Here is an 18865-nt window from a genome sequence, read left to right as displayed (position 1 = left end):
CTCGTAAATAGTTTGCCACCCCACTGAAGCCGTCTCTATAGCCAGGTTTAATTGAACCCTTTCCCTTGACCTTGTCTGCTAGTTTACATAATAACAATTGTAACTGTCTTCCTAGAAGAAATGTTCAGAAGAAAAAAGGTTAAATTTTGTGTTTATATTGGGAGAATATTGAATTAGGGGATCTTCCTTTTCCGAAGGAGAGTTGTGTGCATAAATATATGGGTAAGTAATCAATTGTGATAGCACATAACCAAATGAAAATGGCTAATAGCAGCTTGGTCCAATGGGTGAAAAATTATGAGAGAATTTCTCGGAGCTGCAACAAGAGAAATATAGTGAAAGGAAGTGCAAGTCCTAAGCTTCTTTCCCTTTCTTCTTGTTAATCTTCTTCCATTGAAACATACTGGAGACGCTTATTCTCATAAAATCAAATGCACCAAGAATCCATGAATTTACAGTCATTCAATCAACATGCTTGCATACGATCTACTCATCAAATTCAAAAGAAGGGGAAAAAAGAAGGAAAAAAACTAACAGTAAAAGAAACAAAACCTGAAATGCTGCTCAACAAACCCAAATTCCCTAAGCTACAAAGTTTTTTGTGATCCTCTTGCTATAGCTGAAGTTGAAGCTGAAAACTGAATTAACCAAACAATAGTATCATTCAGTACTGGAAACTGTTAGCTAGAATGGAGGGCGACCAGTAGCCCAAAAAGCCTCAGTTGGTAATTGAATAGAATTGAGAAGATTAGGTGGTAGTCCATGAAAAAGAGGCGCGTTTGACTCAGCCAATACTTGTTGTTGCTGCTGCTGCTGCTGTTGCCCTCCAATTGCACCCGGTGACCCAATTGCACCCCCTTGCATTGGTAGCTGCTCTTCTTCTTCCAACGGAAGCCGCTCATATGCGGCGTTACTAAAAGAAGCTGCCATAATCACAACCGGGCCTGAACAGATAAGTGTCCCGACAACACTGCCACCTACCACCTGGCCTTGTCCACCAGCCAAATATATTGTTAACCCCGTAGCTGCAGGAGGTGCTGGTGGAGGCAAGAATGATCCTGCCAAGGATAATATCTCAAATCGGCCGTGTAAGGTCACAATTGCACCAGCCGAGGCTGGTTGCCTAAGGGTTACGTTTGTGACGGTCCCAGTTCCACTCATTATGCAAACGCCTCTCTGGCGTCTTCTAGCAAACGTTGCGACGCTTTCAACAATGTCACATCCATCTCCTATTTCCATAACATGAGTGCGTAAAGCGTTGGCACTGTCCCGGGTGATGATGATTGGTGGCTTAGGCTTGTTCTTGGATCCAGCTGGCCTGCCTCGTGGTCTTCTAGTGATCTCTCCTTCACCGGAGCCTGGAAAACTGAGCTCGTTGCCTTCATTATTGTTGGCGCTGCTGCTGTTGTTGATGTTGTTGCTGTCGTCGCGATCCCGTTTCCTTAGGCCACTGCTGCTGCCACTTTGTTCATCTTCTGAATTTTGGTGATGGAATTGATGTTCTTGCTGTTGCTGCTGCTGATGGTGAAGATTGAAATCTCTTATATTAAATGGAGGAGGAAGAGAAAGACCATGTGATGTAACTGGATCCATGCTTTTTTCCTTTATATATATTTTTTTCTTGCTTTGTTTACAGTCTCGAAGCTCTCACTTCCTCACATATACGAACAGGAACCCCCAGGCAGTGATATAAACACAAAGGAGTAAAGCTTGTACTGCTTCGAAAAGAATTTAAAGGAGGATAGTGGATGCGAAAAAAGAGGCCATAAAAATAGAATAACAACACTCTTTCTTTTCCTTGCTTTCTGGCTTGTTTCTTTTAACTTGTTTAATGAACTAGCAGGCACACCACATCCCTAAACCAGAACCCAGAAACTGACTTGATCTTTGGTTCCACCAAAAGAATTATCAGCTGAATTCACCATCTTTGACCTTCTCTAAGAACTCTTTAGTGAATCTTTTCTCTTTGATATGAAAGGTTTGGGATAAAGAGAAGAAAGAAGGGGGAGAGGTTTGGTGGGGGTTTTCTCTCATACAGGGGCCTCAAAGAGGATGGGGGAGGGGGGCCTAGGGTTAGATATTGAGAGAAAAATAGATCAGAGATTGGGGTTTGGTTTCGCAAAGTCTGCGTACTGATGGGCGGTGGATGAGGTCCCCACTTCTCCTCTTTCTCCCTCTCTTAATTTGTCTACTCCTGCACTCCACGTTCTCTCTCTCTTTCTCAATGTTAAAGACTATTTGGTTATTTTAAGTTACCTTAACTCTATTGCACAGCCCTCAAGCCCTTATCGCCAAAGAAATTCAACCTCCCTCCTTTAACTCTCGTGAACCCGATCTTCTCCTTCTTTTTGTTGTTACTCCACCCCAGGTATCAAAGCTTGAAGCATATCCAAGCTTTCAGGCTTCTGCTGAGTTATACAGTTTATTAGATACAAATTTTTCCAATGTTGTATATGGCTGAATCTATCAAAGATTCTGGGAACATATGCAGAAGCACTAGTCTGCATTGGTTGATTAAATATACTATACTAATATATCATTCAATTTGCAACAATCTACTAGAACGATGTGATCCTCGTTCTGTGAACTGTGAAAACTGTAGCTGCAAGACAGCTGATACTTAGGACCATCTCCTCGAGCTGGACTATATTCTTATCTCATCATTTCGTAAAAAAAAGAGAAAAACAACGGAGTCAAAGGTTCGAAGACGTAAGAGTATTTTAACATTAGATTTATTAATTTGTGTATCAACCTGCATGAAAGGAGAAATAAATTAATCTGTTTATAGTAATTTTTAACTTTATAAGTTTCTTATTCAATTGAATGATTTAAATCAAATATGTCAATTTAAAATTATACCATAAAAGATAGTTATCTTATATTATATAAATTTCACTCCTTGCTCTCGATTTAAGATAACGAAAGAAAAACTTCATCAAATGCTTTCATCGTATAAATAACTTAACACTTATTTGAATTGTACCTTAAGAAAAAAAATTAACGAAATTTTGATCCAAAATCAACAACAGGACCTAATAAGTCAGGTTGCATTATTTGCTTCTCTTGCTTTTATTAGAACAAACCTTCAAAACTATAGGAGTAACACAGTACTATTCGGGGGATTTGGATGCAAAAAATATAAAAATACAGCTAGCAGAATTAAATTGGAACAGAAAGAGAGACGTTTTGCTTCAATTTTTCCATGACCCCCCATGTGCATCTAGCTTCTGCAGAATTCTATCTTTTACCTCTCTCTCTCAATATACTAACGTTATTAAGGGTCCACATCCATTATAAACTCACCACGTGTCTCTTCCCCATCTCTTTAAGGGTCCATTCTTTTGTGAGTCATATTTACGTTTCCTGCATTACCCTATTGACTATTAATTAATTAATACTATTAAGATGAGCTTATGGGTTTAAATGAGTTTAATTGATATGATTAGGGTTTTATATTAGATATGTGGATACGATAATGATGCACACAAGGAGAAAATGAGTTAACTTATTATGTCTTGATTAACTTTAATATATCTAGTTATACGATTTAATTAATAATTCATTTAAACGAAAATTTAAAAAACTTTACCTAGTTATATCCTTATTGTTACTACCCAATGTAACAGATTGAGAGTAATAATAGTAACTTTACCTAATTTAGGAATTAATTTAAACTAATAAGTAAATGCTCAAACAACAAAGTCTGATTAATATCTACCTCAAAGAGGATCAAGATTAGAAAAAAAGAATTTCACATTCAATCACATGCAAATTATATAGAGCAAGAAACTCAGAAGATAATAATATTAAAAATGCTATCATCGCGGGCTATAACCCATGTTCAATCTTGTCGCATTCATCCTATGTTTATCGAGAAAGAAAGAGGGAGGTGAGACTCATAACAGACTAGAATCCTATAAGATTTAGATAATACATATGGAAATGTTCCTCACCCCATCCGAGACGTTTATTCAAAACTTCCACAATTAAATTTTATTTGAATGAACGGTTGTGATTGTATGAGTACATTATTTTAAATGTTATTGTAAGTATGTGAATCGGACTCGTCCGATATATATATATATATATATATATATATAAAAGTAGAGGTTTGACCGCATAATCCAGAGTGTTGGGGCCATGAGAGAGTAAGAACACACGCGTGGGAGGCGCTGACAGACAGAAGGTGAAGGCAAAGGCACTGTTGCATTGCACGAACAAAGCCCGAAGAAAGAGAGGCTGCTGAATGCTAATGCCAACAGCTGAAATGAAGGAAGCTCCCAAGCCTTACTTTCCATCATCTTCCCACTTCTCGCGAGGGGGCGCAAAAACCTATGTATTAAAAGATGCCCTTTGTCGGGGCTTTCTCTCTTTCCTCATGGACATAGATGGAGGGGTCCACTTTCATTTCCCCCTTGCCACTTACCAAGTCTTAGATTAGATCCTCTCTCTCTCTCTCTCTCTCTCTACTACACGCCNTCTCTCTCTCTCTCTCTCTCTCTACCTACAGCCCATACAGCCTACCACCCTATACCTCCGAAACTTCAAACTCTCGTTTGGGTCTTATTCCCATTAGTTTGCAAGAAAACTAGCTCCATGGAAATGGGATTGTAGCAGAGTTGATAGGAAGCCATTATTTTTTATTTAATTGCTTGCCTTTCCTGAAAGTCTGTAGTAGCTGTTACACAGCTTAAATATAAACTCATGGATTAAATAAATATCGAATTATTGTCAACTGTTTGGGTTAAAATGTAATTACCCGAAATAAGGATCTTTGAGGTATTTAAGGTTTGAAGCTGAATTAGCAAATGAAAATTTGATACCATAAATAAAGAATTTCTCAACCTTAAGGTATCCAAGAAGAATTTTCATTTTAAATTACTTGAAACATAGGACTCACAAAAGCTGTTCCTTTTATTATCATCATGATCATGTTATGATAGTATTTATTTCTTGGTTCCTTTTGAGATGACACCAAAACAAGGGTTTGATTGTTTTTTTTTTTTCCTTTCTCTCTCATTTTACTAATTATTTCGATTTCTTAAAGTTGTTGTTGGCTCTTGGCTTATCAAAGATTCTCGGTGTGAATTTCTAACCCACATTAAGCCCTGTAGTTGATGTCTTATAAATTTTATATTCCTTGATATCTCAAAAGTTTGATAATAGAAAATTGTCATTCTACAATGGATTAGGTTGAAAGTTAATCATTTCAAGCAAAGCACAGTTAAACTAGATCCCCCAACCATATGTAGAACCTTGTACATTCCCATTTCGAGGCTTTACTAAAGTTGACTGCCCTTAAAACATATAGTTGTATATCCATCAACTAGTAATTTAATTAGAGATAATTAATTAAGTAATCAATCTTGACTTCAATTAATTTGATAATTAGCTATATAAGCTATGGCAAGAATAATGAGGCCATGATTTAACCGTCTTATGTGGACAATGATGCATGTATATACTAATTAAGATAGAAAGATTCGATATAATTAACTCAATTATATTAGTTGGAAAAGGAGAATTAGCCGCCAGGGCTGAGGTATATATGAGTTGAAATTGTAGAGTAGAGATGCAAGTTGAAAAGAGTACAAAGCTAGTATTATTATTATTATTTTATTTATGCTAACAAATTTCAGGATGTTTTATGATGTGAAAGAAACACAATTTGTAAATTTGCAACTTGATTATGCCGGTCTCCTTTGCTGCTAACCACTTCTTTGTCATGGTTGATAGAAATAGATTAAGTATGAAATGCCTTTATCCGCCAAGAAAAGGAAAGAAAAGAATATGAATTTAATACTACAATATTGTTTTTTTTTTCAGAAGACTTTGCAACAAATTCCACATTAGTATTCTATGTTCCCTCTTTTATTTTTTTTTTCCCATTCATTTAAAATATATCTAATACCTATATGTATGGAAAGGCTCAGGGAACCTAATCTTTAATGGTAGACAAATTCATTTAGGAAGTTGGCAAAAGGAGCTTCCCAACAAAGAAAGAAAAAAAAACCCTTTTCTTCTTTTGTGATGGACAGAGATGTTCGATGATTAATTAGACTACTAAGCGTGTATTTAGGAGTGAGCGTGTCGAGAGAATTAAAATAAATAGTTAAACAGTTTTGGACATATGTCATTACCTGACCTTACTTAGAAACAATTTTAATATATAATAGATGTCATGTAGACAACGAATTGGCTTATTTAAATCATTTTTAATTTCCCTTCTGTCTTCTTGATTAGCACTGGCCGGCTTCATTGGAATTTATGTAATTTGTTTTTAGAAAAGAAACAAATCGAGAAACAGAACCATGTTTAGGGTCAGTCAACGCAGCACCCACCAGGTTGCCATTATTATTATTATTTTTAATTCAATTTGTCATAGTGTTTAGAATTTGATATGATGATTGTCATTTTTCTGTGTATATAAATACGTTGAAAGATAAATACCAAATTTTTAATCTCAAAGAATGTCCTGAATGATATATTGAGATTATTGACGAAATTTTTCTAATATGAAGACTTTTAATTTGAATTTTTCACATAATTAAAAATGGTTTATGGATATGGTTTAATTTGTCGGCTTGCAATTAGTACAAATTAAGAGAAGCCATTGTTTCAAAGTTGCCGCGGCAACGTTCAGTTCACGGGCTCATCCAACAAATATATATAAATGGTATCTGTCTTTTTGCCTGAATTAAAGGGTCTATGGTGATGTTCGTTAATTTGTCAGTCAGCCGTGGATTGAATTTGGTGTACGCTATTAATATTTTGCAGCTTGGAAATTCTTAATTTGAATTTACAAGCATGATGCCATACTATACTAAGGTCGCAAGGAATTACCTTATTGCTATCTTCCTTCTCTCTTTTTATATAATGAAATTACGTTAATTAATATATTAACAAGTTGACACACGTCATAAAAAATATAAACCAATCAAGTTCGAATTTCACTCTTTTTTCTAAATGAAATATAAAAAACATATAGGCAAATCTCATGCTTGCCTTACGATCACCCTAAAATGAAAAAGGAAAACAAAGAACCCAATTTGAAAGCAAAAGGAAGGAAACAAAACCCTCTGATCACTCAAAGGCATGAGTCTCCTTGACATGGGAAGTTGGGGTCTTCAAGATAGGCATGCAGAGAAATCTTCTTAACTAGAGAGAGAAGTTGTGCAAGTTGATGGTGAAACAAGATAAAAAAGCTTAGAAACTATCACAACTTTGAATGCTAGTGACTCAAACTATATTTTAATCAAGTCCATTTCATTAAACAAATCACCCAATCACCATCTTATTATTTTAAAATTAAAAAAAAATAAAAAGCTTATCTCTGTATTTGAAACCAATTAAAGTCCATGGAGGGCTAACAAAGTTAAAGAAAAGATAGGAACAAGATTAAGAAATAAATTAAAGACCATGTGAAAGGCACCCATTGCCTCGAATCTGGCATATTGTTGCCGTGTTTCTGCTTTTCTCACAAGTCCATCCATCTCTTACCAGTTCAAGGCTGTTGCATCCCCATCTGCATCTTCTCCAGGGAGACCAACACAAAGCTTTCACATGTTGGAGGGAGGGGGGGTTTAATTAATTAATTCAAAGGTCAATAGAGTATTGGACTTTGGGTTAGACACTAAGTAAACGACAAATCGAGGCGCCCACGTGATCGTTGGCAATCGATGTGGAATCTTGTTTATCATAATTAAAACTTAAATCATATGGTCAGCTTCATTTTCTTAATCAAGATGCTAATTATAATTTAAACATATTACCGTTCAACGGAATTTGTGGTGGAGAAGTCGATTGTTTCACACTAAAATTTCCTTTGATGTTGAGTTCTTCATGTATGAACTTGACTAGCTTATTGCTGGCCACCCATTTTGGAATCCTTCTAAAGTCACAGGCATGGTAGAATTGTTAAAGGAAATCCTAAAAGTATTTTCCCAATCAAGAAGCAACTTAATTAGGATGAAATTAGGACCTTAAAATCCCAGAATTCAGTTATAATTAAAAGTTTGACAAACCGTCAACGTGCATAAAGAGCAGCCTAAAGCACTATAGTAGTATGCACTTTAGCTTGGAAAAAAAACTTAAAGAAAAGAAAGACATATAGCTGAAAGATTGCTTCAGTAATCAGTACTATATTGACTTAAAATATGTAAAAAGAAATTACATTCATGATTGTACGGAAAAATCTAAATATTGAAAGACAAAATTGATGACTTTGAGACGATATGCACCATAACTTGTTTTATTTTTTTTCAGATTTTTTAAATTTGTTAGTTTATTATGTTTGAAAATATAAATGATCCAATAGATCACAGGCTTCAAAGGTCATAGACCCTAAATAACATATAGTAGTAATATTTTAACTAGAAAGCAATCGACAGCGAAAAATGAGATATTAATGTGAATCTATATGTAGTTAATATTTTATATATATGTATATTGGTGTCACAAATTTTGGGATATGATTTTAGTCGGAAGCTTTCCAGTCTCCATGGAGTTCTTACATGCAGCAAAATTCATCAGCTGGCTGAGGAAATTGTTGATTTTTTGTGAGTAAGTGGACCAACATTGAGCCTGGCCCAATTAACCAATCCGAATTTCGAGACCAGGCGAAGGCCCATTTGATATTTTCTTTTGTTTTCGTCTTTTAGAAAAAAACTCTTAAAGATTTTTTTTTCTGAGATAATTGTCATTATCATCACCATCATTACATTGTGTCGAGCTTTTCTTTACAATTATTTGGCTATGAAGAATGCTCAATCCATAATTAAAAGACAATAAAATGCAGAGAGAGTAGTGATTCCGTGACCCTTTTGGGAACTTGGTGCATGCTAAGGACCATGTCAATGTTCCAACCAATCGAATCAAAGGATAATCAATTGGCACCGGTTTGTGCAATTATCAAATATTTTAGTGGGGGACTTGAAAATGAGAGGCCTTGAATGCAACAAAATAGCTTTTATTTTGTGTGCTACGTCCTTTTTTTCTTTTTCAAGTCTTTTTTAGCTTGACTCAATTGGAAAGTTAGTGATCGACTCTCTTGTCACCATGCACCCATCATTTATGGACTGCGACAAAGTTTGGAGGTACAACTCTGATCCCACTACCAAATACTATAATAACTTCATGATTGGAACCAGTTGCAAACTTCTCCATCTTTGGTTGTTTTATTTTTTTTTTATAATAAAAATATGCATAAATATGTTTGTTATGATGAAATTTCAAACCAATGTTAGCATGCTCAACTCAGTCTGAATGATTAATGACACAAGCATTTTGTTTCTTAGATATTTTTGAGGATTTGTCCACTCTAGTTGATGCATTTGCAAGCTGAAAGTCTTGGTATCTTGTTCTCTATTCTCAAGCAGTGTATGCTGTCATCATGAGTTTGAACTCTTCAAAATTTATGAGTCCATCTCCATCTTTGTCAACTCCTTTGATCATGAGGAAGCATTCACTGAGACTGCACCTTTCATAACCAAGACCAGCCAGTATATTCTGCAGCTCCTTGGCTGATATGAATCCATTTTTGTCAGAATCAAATATGGCAAATGCATCCATCAACTCATCTTCTTTGTCACTGAATTGGACTGTATTGACTCCAACAGCATCCATGAATTCCTTAAAGTCGATGTATCCATCACCATTTCGATCCAATTCCCTCACCATTGCATCGGCTTCCTTCTTTGCTGCAGACCTTTTCCGCCCCAAAGACGATAACACTTCACTGAGCTCAAGCGATGATATTTTTTCGTCTCCATTTGTGTCAATGAGCTTGAACACTTGCTTCAGCTGACTAGAAACTTCCATGGAAGCAAATGAAGATGAGCTGCAATCAAAACCAGCAAGTAAAACCTTGGGGTCTCTTTTCTTGTATCCCTTTTCAATGCTCAAGACTTTGAGCTTTAGCAAAAATTTTCTAGCTTGCTTGCTTAAAAAGATAAGGCAAGACATTGTAAAACTAACAGAGTATGTATAAAAAATAGAGGATAGCAATGGCCTAATGGGGCTAATGGCAGATATGTTATGGGGAGTTGATCAAGGAGGTAATGGTAGTTATAGTAAGAACTCCATCGTGGAAAAACCAAATGTCTGCACGAAAAGAAAGCCGAAATGGTGGATACTCTGAATGTGAATTTAACTTATGGTGGAAAAGCATGTTCCATGGTTCTCCTGATCTTGATGATAAATTAATAGTATGCAACAGTTGTTCTGATTTCTTGGTTTGATATCCTCTTCATGCCCCTCTGTTATATAACTGAATAATGTATTTGAAAAGTCAAGGAAGCATCCTCTTCTCTTCCGTGGTTGTTGTGTCTGGTAGCTTATTAGAACACTAGTCAAGGAGGAAGATGAGGCAATTGTCGGAGATTTCTTCTGTTCATTCTGATTATTAAGATATAAAATATATCTTAGAAAGTAATGGTGAATTGGACTGATCTTTTGGCCCGTGGCTGTGTGGCTTGCACATAACTCATAATCTTCAAAGCTTAATTATTATACGTACCATATAATTGCGTTCAGAACTTATCTGCTGGACCTAAGATAGCGATGATGCTTAATTAGATGAGGAAAACAAAAGGAGTTGGAAGGTGAGGTGGCTCTCCAGCCAGAAAATGCTCAATCATTTTCTACCAGTCATCTTGATCAGTTAAGGCCTTCCCTTTGATGAAAACTCAGTGTTATAATCCTATCAATCATTTCAAGAATGCATCTTAAGATATAATAAATTGACTGTTTTTGAACCTTTTCCTCTCCAGTTTACTTGCAGCTGCAGAGTAATAATTACTACCATGGTGCATGGTATTGCATTGAACAGAAGAACTTCTGCATATTTTTCTTCTGAATTAGCAAATAAATGCACAAGGTTTGGCCTAACCTGTTACTGGTTTGGATGTGGCTTTCAATCTTATTTAATTTCCTTAGATTTTGACCTGTCTTATATCTTTTAAAACCTTTTGAGGGCATTCTCTTTACAACTGTATAAAAGAATATGGTTGATTTTTCTATCGTTGTCTGTAGTGAAGGGAAAGTTTTAAAAAAATCCTCATCAAAAAATTAAGTCTTGAAATTGAAAGGACTAAGCAATATAGATTCATCTATATGCAAACCGACAACATGGTTACTTTGGTGAAAGAAAAGTAAGGATGCAGACTGAAAACTTAAAAGTTTCTTTACAGCCAAGCTTCCTGCTTGTGAATTGTATACAATCAACAATAGAGGACTAATGATAGTTCATAATTTGTTAGATAAAGCTATTCTGCCGTCCAACCTAACCTTATCACTGAATGCAACTTCTACATCAAACAAAAGAGCGGTGCCTGTTCTATCTTTTCTTTTCGATATCAGAAAGTAAAAATGAAGAAAAAACCGGGTGCCTTCTTCCTTTTAGGAAAAGATAATATAGAACCCTTTTTATTTATTTATTTTGTGATGCGGTGCATAGTTCTTTGAGATCCATTAAGATACAGCTAACTGGCTTGTTTATCCCTCTCAGGCCTGTGAACTAGGGCTATCACGTAAGCAGTTTGTATCAAAGCATTTCTTTCCACTATTCTTCCGTTGAAGTAGCACTACTCACATTCCTTCTTGCTATGATTCACTGCTTTCGGTTTTCACAGCACATTCATTCCTAAGAAAGTTGCAAATAGAATATTATTGATTCCATTGAACAGATACTAATTCCTCCCTTTAAACATATAATTACTCGTTTAAAAGACTATACAGCCTTTTTTTTGTTCTTATCTGCTAATCCATCAGTTTTTATCACTTGCATAAAGTATTCAGTCTAGAATCTAATCGATCTCCATCGCACACAAGTAACTAATTTTATCCACACCATCATAAGTAGATGCGCACTAGAGCTAGCTTGATTCTTCAAGCTCATATTCTCGTGCCTAACTGCACCAGGAGTGGGCTATGTGTCTCGGGTCTGATGTCACATCCCTCTCTCTCTCTCTCTCTCTCTCTCAGAAATGGTACATGCAGATGTAATCAATCATGGAGAGGCAGAGACATGGGAAATGTACAGCAATCAACTAGAGTTAAGGTACAGAGATATGCATGCTTTATGAATGGGAAACAAGTGGAAAGCAAAGTGCTTAAAGATAAAGAAGAAAAGAGAGACTGAATGATGATAGATACGAGTGACTGCCTGTGTCCTTAAAATATTGATCTTGGAGTATTCATAAATCATAACTTTATGAGTCCTAAAGGCGAAGAAAGATTGTTGTGAAACAAGGTTTGGTTGATTTGTGTATTTTTAGTATCAATCATCAAACTAAACATGTAGATAGGTAAAATCAGCTGCATTTTGCTATGCTTTTGTATGTCATATTCAAGACCAAAGCAAACCAGTGTATTATCAAATCATATTATGTGTTGCAGACTCCACCCCAAAACAAAGCAGGGTGTTTAATTAGATATCTTCAAGGGCTTTCCACTCACTAGTGTTTTTCCCATTTGAAGGCAGGACAAGAATGATAACCATAATTTGCTTTATTTTTCCCTTTCTTTTCTCCAAAGAGAAACGTTAAGTAAAAAGGTTTGATTGCCGATTATATTTACAATAAGGACAGAAAAATGAAAAGAAATCATATTACTCCAAACTTAGCTCCTATCTGGTAATGAAGGCATATGTCCCAAACCAAGAATTTTTACCTTGTTTTTCTTTTTTCCTTTGAAGAAAAGTTATTACTAAAGTGCTGTGTATACTGACAAAATATGAGATGATAAGAATATAAAATAAACTATTAGTGACTTTAGAGAATGAAAGAAAAAGCTTAGGTATGGTGGCCCAGCTAGTCCCCTTTGATTCCTTATAGCATGGAATTTGAGCAACGCATTCATCCTGAAAGGCCAATCAGCCAGCAGGAAACCACAACATTAGTGCTCCCACCTTTTATACCAAATCTCCCACCCTGAATATTTTACACTTTTCCGCATTCTAGTATTAGATATAATCACAATGGTAAATGAAACCACATCAGAAATAATATGGTTGTCTCTTCTATGTGATATTCTAGACTACCACTTTTTTACTGCATTGATTGACAGCACCAATTCTCCTACTCTGTAAGGGAAAATGTTATAGAGTAGACCCTTGGATATAAAATAAATGCAAGCAAATCTTTTGACTATAACAATCACTTGACCTATTGCTGCTCCTAGTTAAGAATCTTGTTTAGTGGAGATAGGAGTAGCCGATATTCAGGTCAGGTTTTTTTCCAGCATCTCACATGGCGGTGATTTTTCAACTATCCTGGTGTCAAAGTTATATTCGTCCTTCAAGAACAATTCAAAGCATGCAAAGCATCTGGTTACAGGACATATTACTCTTAAGTAATGAATCAGGCGGGAGAAAGGTTCTGGAATTTCAAGTTTCACAGGCAGCCTGTTTAATCAGTTAGGAAATCTAGTGCAAAAGTAATATATTCTTAGGCAGAAAACAACTGACAGGAATATCTGACGAGATTTGAAGAGGATATGTAAGCATGGATGGCGTTTGCACTATCATCACGCACTATAATTCCACCACCCCAGCTCTCTCTTCCTTTATTGGCCGTTACAAAAAGCCACCACGCTTGCACCTTCAGAAACTAATTACCCTCACGAAACTCATGCATTCGCAATAAGCCATCAATCTTATCTAAAGAAACCCTGATTGCCCATCTTTCTCCTAAGCAAAATATATATTTGGATTTTTGGAAAAACCCCACCAATCTTTGTTCAAGAAATGATGTCTACAACATCAAGATTGGAAGAGAACCCTACTGAAAAAACATCTCAGTCACCTTCAGTTTCAAATCCCACCCAGAGATGGCCAGCGAACCTCATGCAGATAATGCTTTCAGAGCTGAAAACACAGAGAAGAATAGCAGTTCCTTTGGTGGCGATGAACTTAACATGGTTTTCAAAGATAGCGGTAACCACAGCATTTTTAGGTCGGCTAGGAGAGCTCCAGTTAGCCGGTGGCACACTCGGGTTCACCTTTGCTAATGTCACTGGTTTCTCTGTCCTTAACGGACTTTGTGGTGCCATGGAACCTGTTTGTGGTCAAGCCTTTGGAGCTAAAAACTTTAGGCTACTTCACAGGACACTTCTCATGGCCATTGCTTTATTAGTGTTTGCTACACTGCCTATTTCTTTCCTGTGGCTTAATGTTGACAAAATTTTAGTCCATTTTGGCCAAAAAGAAGACATTTCTGCTGTTGCAAAGACATATCTTTTCTATCTTCTCCCTGATTTGGTTGTCACTTCGTTGCTATGTCCTCTCAAAGCCTATTTGAGCTCACAAAGCATAACTATTCCCATAATGTTTAGTTCAGCTTTAGCGCTTGCTTTTCACATCCCTATCAACATCTTTCTTGCAAAAGCTAAGGGTCTCGAGGGAGTTTCAATGGCTATCTGGATAAGTGATCTCATAGCTGCAATCCTTTTAGTCTTGTATGTACTGGTAGCGGAAAATAGAAAGGGAGGAAAGTGGAAGGAAGGAGGATGGTGGGATCAAGGTGTTCAGGACTGGCTTAGGCTGCTCAAGCTCAGCGGGCCATGCTGTCTCACAACCTGCCTTGAATGGTGGTGCTATGAGATTTTGGTCTTGCTTACGGGGAGGTTACCAAATGCCAAGCAGGCAGTAGGAGTGATGGCTATCGTCCTGAACTTTGACTACTTGCTCTACTCTGTAATGCTGTCGCTGGCCACATGTGCATCCACTCGCGTCTCCAATGAGCTTGGAGCAAACCAGCCTGTCTCCGCATGCCAGTCAGCATATGTATCATTGGCAGTGAGCACACTTTCAGGTTGCATTGGTGCCATGGTGATGGTAGGAGCGAGAGGTGTTTGGGGCTCACTCTTTAGCCATGATAAGGGAATCTTAAGAGGTGTAAAAAATATGATGTTGCTAATGGCACTGGTTGAAGTAGTGAATTTCCCGTTAGCTGTTTGTGGAGGAATCGTCCGTGGAACAGCTAGGCCATGGTTGGCAATGTATGCTAATCTTGGTGGGTTTTACCTCTTAGCTTTACCGATGGCTGTCGTTTTAGCCTTCAAGACTGCACTTGGACTAAATGGATTGTTGCTAGGATTTTTAGTTGGGATGGTAACATGTTTGGCGTTGTTGTTGGTGATGGTTGTGAGAATAAAGTGGCATGAAGAAGCTGGTAAGGCACAAATACTTGCCTCTAATGTGGCAGTTGTTGAAGATGGAAATCTCAAAACTGTTGACACAGTAAACCCTACTGAAGTATGAAAAAAACAGAAAACCCAACAAGCTTGTTAGTGCTTCAAAGCCATGCTCCATATACATAAACTGATAAAAACACTGACCTCTTTATCTCTTATCTGTTTTCGTCCTTTAAGTGTAATATAGAGGAATCTTTTAATCCTCATGAATCATCAGTTCACAGCCTCTTGATTCAATTGAGAAAGCCTATTTATGATGAGGTAACTTGTACATAGCAAGAGCTTTATATGATCTAGAAGAATGTATTAAAGAAGTATTGCAGAATTCAGCATCTCCCTTCGGATGCTGAATTCAATGGTCTTGTTTATAAATGATCCATTCACGATATAGCTAGAGCAAAAAGGCAAAACAGGAAAGTAAATGCCAGGTTTGTTTTACGCATGCAAAAGTTTCATGAACACATGGATGGGCAATAACAAGCAATATCATGACTAAAAGGATGCATAGATTGATCATTCACTAATTAAAAGAATTACATCTCACAATGAGTGCCAAAGGCAAGTATTACCCATCTAAGATTCAGGTTCAGAACTTAAAGAAGCAAGTTCCTTGGCCTTCTCGTCTATGAAGCCAAGAGCTGTCATTATCTTGTGACCAGGTGATTCCACTTCAGACCAAATGCCAAGAAGCAGATGAGTTGTTGTAACTTCCCCATCATCACCTGCAATTTGCAGATTGACTTTCAGCGTTCCCTCAACAGTTTTATATGCCATGTACAAAGCCATCACAAGCTCCATGAAGAAGAACTTTACCAAACAGACAATGCACACTAATAACAGCAGCCATGCAGAATCTTCATGACGTAGGGGATTAGTAAAACTCTATGAGGCATCCAGATTACCACTGTTTCTTGGCTAAATCCTATGTACTCGACGTAGTTAAAATAAGGAGCGAATAGAATCATATATCCCCTTTATCACAACATGTAACTGTCCAATTAATTCACTCAAATCATCTTACTTTGTTTACAAGACATACAACATAATAATCAATGCATAAAGAAATCATAAAATCAGCCACAAAAGCAACTAACAATAAATACTGGAAACTAACCAGATTTTAGTTTCTGATCAACAGCCCAATCAAGGGCCCTTTGAGCAGCTTCTGTTAAAGGAGGATGCTCAGGACTGAAATAGTACATGTCAGCCTTTCCTAGTACTTTGACAGTTTCTTCACGCACCTTGAAAAGTGTGATTCCATTTGCACGCAAAAACTTTGCAGCCAGACTAGTCCCTGCAGAACAAATGAACTTTAATATAGCATAATATAACACTAACAGAGTTACGAGTTATTAGGTAATGCATCTGATGAGCATTTTCCTAATGCAAAGATAAAATGGATTTCAAGCGAACCCAATGTGTAACTTGAAAGAAATGCATGCACCATAAACATGTACACTATGCAATCCTCAATATAGCAGACAAATTCAAAATTAACTATTATCCTTTCACTTTCACAACGTTCTCCCCAATATTCCTGGTTTTTCTACAATCACTTTTTTATAGATACAAATATTGGTGAAGCACAGAGACAATCCAACATATGAAAGCAATAACGAAGTTGACAACAATATGAATTTCAGCACTTTCTTTTTCTCTCTTTCAGAATTTCTATTCTATTTCCGCAAAAGTGATAACTAGAAACATTAATTTTTTACTAGAAAAGGGGCCATTCTAATAAAAGTAACCCTTTCATATCACTAATACCTAAAAACCTGAAAACTATACAGGCATTACTAACAATAAGGGTATGGATTTTGCTTACGACTGTACCAAGGACACTTTTTAAGGTAAGTTAAGATACTATTTATAACAATATTCTTGTATTAAATGCACTAGTTGACAATTAATATGATGATTTTTAATGCATTAGTAGAATGAACTAATTAATATGGTAATCTTAAAGAGTGCACCTAGGGCACTCATTAGCAAGCAAAACCCTAAGACTATACCCGGAAAATTTAACTATACTATCTGTATTAGCCCCGCTCTGTCTATTTAATGCCACAGTTGAACAAAATTTTTCCCCTTTTGACAATGGAAAGATTATGATATGACTTCTAACATGTTATTCACCATCAAGAAAGGGAAATTAATGAAAATATTAGAAAACAAGGACGTTAACGATAAGAAAACTATTGATATGACCCCCACAAAAAAGAGTAATAGTGCTGTTGCAGTGCATTACAGGGAAATACCATTCTTGTAACTAAATTAATGTGGCAGCTTTGAGCTGTAAAGAGAAAAGGGTTTCTTATTTAATTGAGCAACCAGAAGACAAGGATGTCGCCAAATTTTGGCTCAGAGGCACTTGCTTATCATGCAAGGATGCTACCTACCAACTAAGGCAGCACTGAAAAGTAACAAAGTGAATGTTTTGCTTGATGAAAGTAATCATGCTAATTCCAAACTTCCGTATCCCATTGACCCATGGTAGCTCACTTCTCAATAATGCTGATTCTCATTTTCAATAATGACCAACATTATCATTGATCACACATTGTTTTCAACTTAGTTTGATTTAAAATGCATGTTGATGTTTCTCATTGTCCCATACCTATTGCAAGTGCTAAAACATTAGGATGACAATGAAGCACATAAATTACTAACACCGGAAAAGTGAACTAAAAGAACTTCAAATGGGTAGTGGAAAATGTGATTAGTGATTACCTTCAATCAAAATGCCCATGAGAAAAGCCTCAGTTCCAGTAGTAGGATACTTGAGCTTCCTCGCTTCCAACTCAGCCATAACAAATGACTTTATTGCCCTCCTTGACCATCTGTATTTCCATTCACTCAATATCTCAATAAAAACCCGAAAAGGAATGAAAATTTTATCTTTTTAAAATCCAAACAAACTGAACTTACTTGGGAACTTTCTCAGTGGAAGCAACCCTGTCTGGCTTCCTGCAACCACAATAAAATTACATTAAAAAAACCAACAAAATAAAACTGAAATTAAAGTTTAACCTAATGAAGAAAAGTAGGATATGAGAAATTTTACGCAGTGGGGAGGCTAAAGGAGACAGTGGCAGTGATGGGGCGGTGGTTGGGCAAGTGGGGTCTAGGTTTTGATGATCGAAGAGAAAGTTTGATGCCAAGCCATGGACTTTGTAGACCGTGGGGCTTTAGAAATGAAGAAGATGAACTGGGTTTTGATTTGTTTTCGGATTGGGTGATAACTGGAGTGACCGTTGCTGGTTTTGAGAGACAGTGGGTAGCTGCCATTTTTTTTTTTTGGCTAGAAACTAGAATAAAGGGTTTGGATATGAGGAAAATTGCGGATAGGCGAAAAAATATAATAAACGAGAACGACACCGTATTCAAGCCTGATAGTGTTATACTTGTATTTTCCAAACTCACTTCCTCAACAAAATTGGGCAAAAAATAAATCAACTACATAATTCTATTTATTGATCACTTGTTTAATGCCAACTAAATTACTTTTATCATATAAAATATTTATTGAACGAATAGCATACTTCAACTAATGATTTGTCAATATTATCTATCTTGATTAAGTTACTGTTATTTTTGAGTGGGTATCCAGCAGGAGGCACTCTCCAGTCTCTGGCCCAAGAAAGAAAAAGAGAGGAGCAATATCGATATTGGG

The 18865-nt window shown here is 36.5% G+C and overlaps 4 protein-coding genes across 4 annotated transcripts; 1 reads left to right on the top strand and 3 right to left on the bottom strand.

Annotated features, from left to right (window-relative positions):
• Positions 394-2004, bottom strand: LOC18606381 (AT-hook motif nuclear-localized protein 24). The gene has a single exon (XM_007039957.2). It carries the CDS (start codon positions 1591-1593, stop codon positions 685-687), a length of 909 nt encoding a protein of 302 aa, XP_007040019.1. The 5' UTR covers positions 1594-2004; the 3' UTR covers positions 394-684.
• LOC18606380 (probable calcium-binding protein CML25) lies at positions 9223-10371 on the bottom strand. The gene has a single exon (XM_007039956.2). The coding sequence runs from the start codon at positions 9961-9963 to the stop codon at positions 9370-9372; it is 594 nt and encodes a 197-aa protein (XP_007040018.2). The 5' UTR covers positions 9964-10371; the 3' UTR covers positions 9223-9369.
• LOC18606379 (protein DETOXIFICATION 56) lies at positions 12811-15452 on the top strand. Its single transcript, XM_018118463.1, has one exon. The coding sequence runs from the start codon at positions 13745-13747 to the stop codon at positions 15257-15259; it is 1515 nt and encodes a 504-aa protein (XP_017973952.1). The 5' UTR covers positions 12811-13744; the 3' UTR covers positions 15260-15452.
• LOC18606378 (ATP-dependent Clp protease ATP-binding subunit CLPT2, chloroplastic) lies at positions 15679-18539 on the bottom strand. Its single transcript, XM_007039954.2, has 5 exons — positions 18257-18539; positions 18121-18159; positions 17923-18032; positions 16307-16486; positions 15679-15914 (listed from the first exon to the last, which is right to left on the bottom strand). The coding sequence occupies exons 1-5, from the start codon at positions 18478-18480 to the stop codon at positions 15766-15768; spliced, it is 702 nt and encodes a 233-aa protein (XP_007040016.2). The 5' UTR covers positions 18481-18539; the 3' UTR covers positions 15679-15765.

This window comes from Theobroma cacao, chromosome 3, assembly GCF_000208745.1.
Source record: "Theobroma cacao cultivar B97-61/B2 chromosome 3, Criollo_cocoa_genome_V2, whole genome shotgun sequence".
Lineage (NCBI taxonomy): Eukaryota > Viridiplantae > Streptophyta > Magnoliopsida > Malvales > Malvaceae > Theobroma > Theobroma cacao.
Note: the sequence above shows the minus strand (reverse complement) of the source record. Positions and strands in the feature narration are given on the sequence as shown.

Excerpts from the sequence above, each read along its gene's own strand:
- LOC18606381 (XM_007039957.2), bottom strand. The coding sequence starts at position 1,593 with ATGGATCCAGTTACATCACATGGTCTTTCTCTTCCTCCTCCATTTAAT.
- LOC18606380 (XM_007039956.2), bottom strand. The coding sequence starts at position 9,963 with ATGTCTTGCCTTATCTTTTTAAGCAAGCAAGCTAGAAAATTTTTGCTA.
- LOC18606379 (XM_018118463.1), top strand. The coding sequence starts at position 13,745 with ATGATGTCTACAACATCAAGATTGGAAGAGAACCCTACTGAAAAAACA.
- LOC18606378 (XM_007039954.2), bottom strand. The coding sequence starts at position 18,480 with ATGGCAGCTACCCACTGTCTCTCAAAACCAGCAACGGTCACTCCAGTT. Across the intron at positions 18,160-18,256 it reads TCCTTTAGCCTCCCCACTGC|GAAGCCAGACAGGGTTGCTT; the intron begins GTAAAATTTCTC and ends TTGTGGTTGCAG. Across the intron at positions 15,915-16,306 it reads TGATCAGAAACTAAAATCTG|GTGATGATGGGGAAGTTACA; the intron begins GTTAGTTTCCAG and ends TGCAAATTGCAG.